The following is an 8,598-nucleotide window of genomic DNA, read 5'->3' on the forward strand; positions in this document are numbered from 1 at the left end:
GCTTCTCTTTGATTAAAGCGTTTGGCGGCTTTGATAAAAGGCCCTTAACTGCTTGTGCCACTCAAGCCCTCGCGGAGATAATGAGGGGGCTGATGGGCCATCGGCCGCGCAGACAAGGGCTCCCTTGGCCGGTCTCCTGCACTTTCGCAAGGGCCAAAAGGGGCCGGGGAGCTTATTACGGGGCAGATAGTCGTCTCTTCTGTGACAATAAGAGGAAGTGAGATAATTGGGGGATTGAGGGAAACCACCCATGGAGACACCACTTAGCGGGAATCCCAAAACTGGAAGGAAACCTCTGTTGATTCCTTATCGCCTTACAATGCGGAGGCGAATGATGAATTGCCCTGCGGTGCGGGGACGCGCAGCGCTCGGAGATTGTCCAAAGGGTTTGTTGCCGTTCGGGGCAGCTTGTTTTGGTTAGGGTTTGCAGAGGGGAAGAGGGGCGGTGAAAGCTCAGCTCCCGGGGCAAAGGAGCGCTGGGGATGGATCACAGGCTGAGGGATGCCAGGGATGAGTGGGACTTGGCATCGTGAGCAGCGGGGTTTTGCAGCAGCCCAGTTGTGTCCCAGCACCTCACATCCATCACTAAAGGGGTAAGACAGGTCCCACACCCCATCTCTGACCTAGGGGACGTTCTGCTTCTCCTTATTCCCTACCTTACATCTAGCTCAAGTCTAGCATCACCGTTTCCAATCCCAGCTCCAACACACTCTGTGTGACCACAAGTGTCACCTGGTCAGCTGGAGGAGGCAGAAAATGACACCTCTGTTTTCCACTGTTTAGCTCAGACTCAGGAAACCCCCAGAACGTCTCAACTTCTACAGCTTCACATAGAAACCTGTACACAGCACACGTGCCCCTACAACATTCAGGAGATTCACCAAGGACAGGAGGGAGATTTCCACTGCCCTCCTGCCTCCTCTGCCAGCACTTCCCAGCATCCCCTACCTTAGACTGTGTGTCTGCACATCCCCGTGCCCCGGGGTTACGTTACTAAAAATAATGCCATGTGTCTGACTGATAGGACCGTGCAGGGAAGCAGGAGGGGATCTGCTGTGGGGAGAGGCTACCAGGCTGGAGAAATGCTTGGTGCACTCAAATGCCATGGTACTTGCTGACTTCTGTGAGCTTTCCCAGTGCAACGTAGACTAAATCCTGAGAAAAGGGAATAGGGGTCAGCAGTAACCACGTCCTGTCACTCCTTGTTGCATTCAGCCCTGGAAATTCCCTATTTTCTTCGGAGTACCTGGAGCAGAGCTGATCTGAGGCTTTTGCTACCTCAGCCCTGCAAGTGTTTGTGCATCTGAGCATTCCCCTGGCTTTGGGAGAGGGAGGGAGAGACCACAAACCACTCGCTCCTGCCCCAAACAATTATCCCGTCGCTATCACAGGGCTCTTCACGCCAGGACGAGCTGAGCAGTCAGTGTAAAGCCCTCACAGTTTGATCCCTCCAGCTCTGTCAAAGCAGGTCAGTCGCACCAGAGGGGAAGGAACATGGATATCATGATTTTCAATCCCAGGCACCGTTCATTAGAACGAGTGGAATTGCTTTCTGCAGACTGAAAACTCTCTCCCAGCTGTGAGACCCCGAGCTGAAAACTGTGCAAAAGGCAAAGTGTCAAGGCATCTCCACTTGGAGATTAACCCTGTCTGAGGGGCTATGGAGGCAGATAAGTCATCTTTATCTCTGGCACCAGCTATCTTTCCAAATGTGGATTCACCGTGGGTGAAAGGCACTGCCACCCCTCCAGGCAGCCCAGCAGTGGATTTTAGGCTAATGAGGGTGAGGGGAGTCTCCCAGCCCACCTCCAGCACACAACCCTCATCCCTCACTCATCCCCAAGTGTCAGGCTGGGACAAGGATCAGGAAAGGAGGCTGACAGTCACGTCAGGAGGGGGAAAGCACAGAGCAGGGAGCAGCCAAGGCCTGACCTTTTCTCTTGGTGCAGTGGTAGATCTGGCTGTGCTCCTGGGAGATCGGGTAGGGGTTGGCAGGCGGTAGCAGGTCCTGGGAGGTGCTGGACACCCCGTTCTCACACTGGTACTGGGAGCCCAGGTTGGAGGAGGCAGAAAGGACCCTGGTCTCGCCACTGAACGGGCTGTGATTCGAGGACACTTTTTGTCTCACTGTGCTCCTGGGGACAACCGGGTACTCTTTACTAAAAGCAAAGAAACGGAAAATAAAAACAAGTCAGGAAAAGCAATCAATTAATAAATAGATCAGTGGATTAATAAGTGAAGGCAGCACATTAGTGTCATGGTGATTGTTCAGGCTTTCAAGGAAACAGAAACATCCCTCTCAAGAGACTGCAGTCCCATCACACTTTGTCCACACAGCACTCATTATTCCCCTCCCTTTTAGTACCTTTCCCTTTAGATTTGTGCCTCTTCCACCACAACTGCTATTTTACATCCATGCTTGAAATAGATATATGCAGTTACAGCAAAAACACACAAGATTTATATTTACATATTATAGATTTACAAACTCCATACTGTTTATAATGTGGATGTGGATGTGCACGTGCATGTAAATAGAAACCTCATTTCTGCCAAGTCGACCTGGAGGTGGATTAAATATTTGGGTCTATTTTTTTTTCCCCCTTATGGTAGTTGTCCCCATTCCTTTCCCCCAGGGTCTCTCAGCTTCGTTGTCCTGGATGGGGGATCCCTGGACCACAGAACAAGCTCCACTCCAGAGTGCTCAGAAAAGAGGAATAAATAAATCACCAAGATTTAATGCACAGCAGAGCCACAGCCTCAGCAGAGCCAGGCTGGCAGGGTGAGCCCTAATGGCAAGTCTGGATTGTTCCCTTGCTCTGAGCTCTGGTTTGAAGTGGGGATGCTTTGTCAACACTGGTTGGAAATCCTCTCTTCTACGAGACCCTACAGTGTGTTTTGGAGACATTTCTCCAAGCACATAAACAATGTGGCTGGACAAGATTATTCTTGCTCTGCAGGGGGAAGAACTGAAGCTGAGTAGGGGGTTTCAGAGCCTTCAGGAGAGGTACAAGCCTCCTCCTGGGCTGTCTCTAAAACTGCTGGGTGTTCCCTGAACAAAAAGACTTGCAAAAAAGCATGAAGATCAGGTAGCACAGCAGCACCTCCCAAAGTGTCACCTGGCTCAGAGCAGCCACAAACCAGAGCCCACATTCCAGCACAAGGTTTCTCCTTTGAGGCTGTAACCATTGGGCCAAGCTGGCTGGGAGGGACCCTACCCACCTGCCCAAAATCATTATGCTGGAGCAAGGACATATCCTTAAATCCCATCACCTGGCTCACCTGGCCAGTTACACCAGGAGGAAGAGCCCAGAATTTCTGATTACACCCCTCAGAGAGGACCTATCGCCGTAGAGTTCAGAACTTATTTACAAAATTTAACAATAGCAATTATATAAACCTACTCACAGCGGGGAGCTTTCATCCAAACCACTGCTGTGGTGGCTGCCAGAAACATCAGCAACCGAGCTGTAATGGAGGGGAAACTCACCCAGGAGCTCAAAACCAAAGAAATGTGTCTCTCATTGTGCCATGGAAGCTCTCCAAACCCCGGGCACTGGTGGCTTGCCAAGGAAAGCCTATTCCAAAGGTGGGGTATCATCCCCTGGAAGCCCAGCAGCTCCTCCCAGCAGGAGCGTGGCTTCCCACCCACTTGGCCTGGCTGGTCAGGCAGTGTTTTCCCAGAACTGAAGTCCAGGCTGTGAATGAGGAACAAAAGAGAGATGGACTGGGAGGAAAAAGAGACTTATCCCTTGGATACACAAGATAACAGTGGATGCCAGGGTATGGGTGGGCTTCAGAGGACCTGTGGACACCCAGCACTTAAATCTCCACCCCAGGAGCTCTTGCTGGAGGGCAGCTTTGGTGGCTTCTCAGGAAGGTCAACAGCCATGGCCAGCAAACCTCCAGGTGACCCTCAAACCTTCTGGGTTCCAGGGGATCTCCCAGGTTATGGCTTTGAGCTGCCTGTTCCTGTCACACTCCACCTTCTCACAGTGATTCTCGTGGGAACAGCACTAACACAACACCCCAGAGCTGCATCCCCACCACATTTCCCATCTAAGGAGACAACCCACAGGGAGGTGACATGTGGAGCGTGGTCTTAACTCTACCCCCTAATGAGAAGATGCTGCATGGATTGGCTGGTTCCTTCTTCCTCAGCTCCAACACTCCAACATCCCATTCTCAAAGAAATGACAGAGTCCCCTTTTCTTTGCCCAGTGAGGCACCTGTGGGCTACAGTGAAGGACAAGAAAGGACATGCCATGGCATGATGCCACATCAGGTTCTCTGTGGGTTTTTTGGAGGATGTAGAGATGACTGCTTTCAGTCTCTCCCTGCTTCATGGGGGGAAGAATTGGATGTCTCTTTGCCACATGGGATTAGATCTGCATGGTAAACCACGAATTCTCACAGCAGCTCAGAGGGACCCCATCAGCATCAGCCCCTCACTGTGCAAAGCACCACACAAACAGAAGGAAACTGTCCCCATCCCTGATGCTTCTCACCTAAATCAACACTTTTTCAACGGAGAGCTGAGAGGGGAGAAAAAATAACAACCCAACTGCTTCTTCCTTGGTGAAAATATATTTTCACAGACTCACTGAGGTCAGAAGAGACCTTCAAGATCATCAGGTCCAACCTGTGAGCCATCCCCACCTTGTCAACCAGCCCAGGGCACTGAGTGCCACATCCAGTCATTCCTTAAACACCTCCAGGGATGGAGGCTCCACCACTTCCAGCCCCTTCCAGTGCCTGACCACCCTTTCAGTGAAGAAATTCTTCTTCATGCCCAAGCTGAACCCCAACTGCTTCCTTTCCATAAAAAAAGCTGCCTGGAAGAGGGATATCTTTATCCCAAGTGCCGGAGCACAGGTGGAGTCAGGATCCCACTCCCTCCTTGTGCACTGGGAACCAAATTCCTTTCATTCCTTTTCCAGGGAACACAACAGCCTCTGTGGCCATCAGTGGTGTTCTGTGGGACATGGCAGGAGCTGGGAGTCACTCTGGAGAGGCAACAGGTCGGAGACACCACGTTTCCAAACAGCAGTTCCCAGGAGGTATCGCAATAACCTCCCTCCAGACTGAAATATTTCCATTTCAGTCAAAACATGCCGGGTGCTATTTTTGCCAAAAAATCAACTATTTGAGGAGGGAGACGAAGGAAAGTATTTTCTAACTAAATAGCTAAAATAGTCTTTCCTTCACTTTGCCCTTTTTTCTACCCAAAAGGGCGGTTATCTCTGTATTTCTACGTATTGTTCCTTACAACAACTGAGCTCTAATAAAGAGGTATCTTTGGTACCTGGTAAAGCAACAGTCATCTCAAAACATTTATGCTGTTTCCTGAGCCCACTCAACATGCAGTGTACACACTTACCACTTTTAAATACCAAAGGACAAAATAAAATGGATCAGAATCTTTTTTTTTCTCCCCTAAAAATCGTTATTCCTGAAATAGGTGGTTGTAATCCTGGGCTACAGTTTAAATGGAATGAAAGGTTTTGTTCATTGCTGGCACAAAACGACTGTTTTGCCCAGAAATTTTGCTGTCCAAAAAAAAATTGTAGCAATGCAGGAAGGGAAAATACAGGCAATATAGAAAATTATCTACACAGCAAGGAAGAGGTTGCTGCTCCTGCACCAGAATGTGAGTTAATTTTACAGGGGGGTGTTAATAGGCTACACTTTTTTTTTTGCATTAAATTTGTGCAAAAATTAGAAGGAAGAAAAAGAAACTTGGTTGGAAAAAAAAAGTTTACAAGGAAGGAAGCTGTCCCTGGTCTATTTAAAGCCTGTTGGAGCTAATTAAGAAGATTTAGGTACTGTAGTTGGTATTACAATAGCAGAGGGGACAGGGAGGAAGGGGGAGCCACACAAGAGTCTCTGCATCACCAAGTTCCCAGGTGAGGCCACCAGGAGAGAATATTACTTCAATTTTCGTTAAACTTAGGGAAAAGAAATCAAGGATGAGGTCCAAGACCGTAGTGAAGGCACTCAGTCCTGAGGTCTGGGCTCGGTTCTTAACTCCCACCCAGCCAAAGGTTTCCCAGACCCACAGGATTGGACACCAGCTCTGCATAACTTTGCTAATAGCACATGAATTCCACCTAAAGCTCATCATCCAACCCCGACCCTACAGGTTGGGCCTCACAAGTGAACCCCTCCTGCATTTCCCAAGCACTTCCATCCAAATCAGACCTCTGCCAGGTGGAATTAGGAGGCTCACTCTCTTTTTCTCACATGGCATTCTTCCCCTTCCCCTGGTCAAACGATTCCCTCGCCATGACAGAGCTCCATAAGATCACCTGTGCCACAAATTCACACCTAGCCAAAAATTCCAGGGAGCAAATTCAAGGTGACTCTGTAATCTCAGAACCAGAAACCTTGTTTGCCTCTGCAAACTAATCAAAACTGAAGAAAAATTACACATATAGACCTTCACAGGGTGTCCACTTTCTTGCTTATTGCCACATTGTGAGGGAGCAATGATTTTCAAAGGGTTTTCATGGGCAGACTAGAAGTTTCCTAATGTTCCAGCCAATGCATAGTAAATGCAACTGCCAGGCAAAAAAACTTATTAAAAGTCTTTTACAGATGCACAGTTTATAACCAGGAAGCTTCTGTATTGAAGCATCCAACCCCTACTGGCCCTAGGCAAGTTATTTTAGAAGAGGTTTCTGATATTTCTGTGACATTATATACCAAGGCTTTCCAAAGCTGCTGTAGGTGATGGCAACAAGGCTTCAAAAGACTTATTAAATATCAGATCATACTGATATCTGTTCAAGGTTAAGATGAATCATGACATGGAAAAGGATTTCCCCATGCTTAGTTGCTTCCATGTTCTAACAGCATCCTTTGAAGCCCTTGAGCTGGCCAGATCCTGCTCACAACATCAAATCTGAGTCTAAAATCTGATCTAAGGTCTATCTGTAGCTCTTTCCAAATTTCCAGGAGATTTTAACTCCTCCTTGGTCAGTCACTACGAAAGGACAAATGTTTGCTGTCCTGTCAGTCCCACCCCCTCCACCCACCCAGCCCAGTGGTGCAGAATCAACCCCCAGTTCCAGATGTGCAAACACAACTCAGTGGCTTTGGGGTTCATATTTCCCAGGCCACCCATTGTTGTCCTTCCTGCTGAGGCTCAAGAGTAGGAAAGAAATGGAAGTCAGTCATAGTAGACATAGAAAAAGGAATTAAAATTAAAAAAAAAAAAAAAAGAAAAAAAAAAGTGACTGGAATAAATATACCATCTCCCAGGAAAAAAAAAAAAACCTAAACCAGAAAAGTATTGTCAATGCACATTCACTTCAGCTTATTTCCAGCATCTTGAAATCAAATTGAACCACTCTCTCAAGAGGCTGTCTGGGGAGTCTGAAGTGGATAAACTACAGCAGGAAAGGACGTGGTAGGAGAGGAATTACTGAGTACTTCCTTCAGCCTTGCCCTCTGATTAAATACGACCTCTCTCTGTGTGGGGACTGCAGAGCAGCCCCACAGAAAATAACACCCAGGCTGGATGTTCAGTAAAACGAGTCCAAATGTCCTCTGAGAAGTATGTGGGGTTGTTCACTGCAGCTTTTCCACCAACATATCAAACGTCCTGACCTTCCTGCAGGAATGTGAAGGGGTCCAACAGCCCTGGATGGGGTGCAGGCCTGGGAATCTCGTGTGGTTTAACAAGACCAAGTGCTGGTGTTGCACCCAACCCTGGTCTCAGTCCAGGCTGGGATGAGCAGGTGGAGAGCCCTGGAGAGAAGGACTTGGGGGTGCTGGTGGGGGAGAGGCTGGACCTGCCCCAGCATCCAGAACCCCCCCGTGCCCTGGGCTGATCCCACAGAGGGGATTCTGCCCCTCTGCCCCCTCAGGTGAGACCCCCCTGCAGAGCTGCCTCCAGCCCTGGGGAACAGCACAGGGAGGACATGGAGCTGCTGGAGAGAGTCCAGAGGAGGCATCAAGATGATCAGAGGGATGCAGCAGCTCTGCTGGAAGAGCTGGGATTGTTCAGCCTGGAAAAGAGAAGCTTTGGGGTGACCTACAAGAAAGATGGAGAGAGGCTATTTCCAAGGGCCTGGAGTGACAGAACAGGGGGAATGGCTTCACACCAACAGAGAGTAGCTGTAGATTAGATATTAGATAAAAGTTCTTCACTGTGAGGATGGTGAGGCACTGGAACAAGTTGTCCAGAGAAGTTGTGGATGCCCCATCCCTGGAAGTGTCCAAGGCCAGGTTGGACAGGGCTTGGAGCAACCTGGTCTGGTGGAAGGTGTCCCTGCCCATGGCAGGGGGTTGGAATAAGATGATATTTAAAGTCCTTTCCAACCCAAATCTTCTATGATGATTCCATGGTATGTTTTCAACCAGTGCTTCCACCACTCCTCTGAGCGGTGCAGCCCAAAGAGATCACTGCAAGAAACCCAAGAACCAGAGAGGGATCTAGAGTATCATTATCAGGCAAATAAAAAGGTAAGATTCCTGCAGAAAAATGCCACTGTTCATGCTGGAGTAAGAAGAACACAAGAGAGATGGAGAATGGATGTTGGCCAACAGAGACACCACCAGCATTCCTTTGTGCTGGGCTGAGCTGCTGCAGGT

The 8,598-nt window shown here is 48.9% G+C and overlaps 1 protein-coding gene across 1 annotated transcript in view; it reads right to left on the minus strand.

The window, feature by feature from the left end:
- The window catches only part of TBX5 (T-box transcription factor 5), a 38,023-nt gene that overhangs the window by 7,216 nt on the left and 22,209 nt on the right, over positions 1–8,598 (minus strand). The window contains exon 6 of the mRNA XM_029963291.1: positions 1,933–2,159. Within this exon, the coding sequence (XP_029819151.1) occupies positions 1,933–2,159 (227 nt within the window). The remainder of the gene's footprint in view (positions 1–1,932; positions 2,160–8,598) is intronic.

This window comes from Manacus vitellinus, unplaced genomic scaffold (genome assembly GCF_001715985.3).
Source record: "Manacus vitellinus isolate BGI_N305 unplaced genomic scaffold, ASM171598v3 scaffold_58_pilon, whole genome shotgun sequence".
In the NCBI taxonomy this organism is placed as follows: domain Eukaryota; kingdom Metazoa; phylum Chordata; class Aves; order Passeriformes; family Pipridae; genus Manacus; species Manacus vitellinus.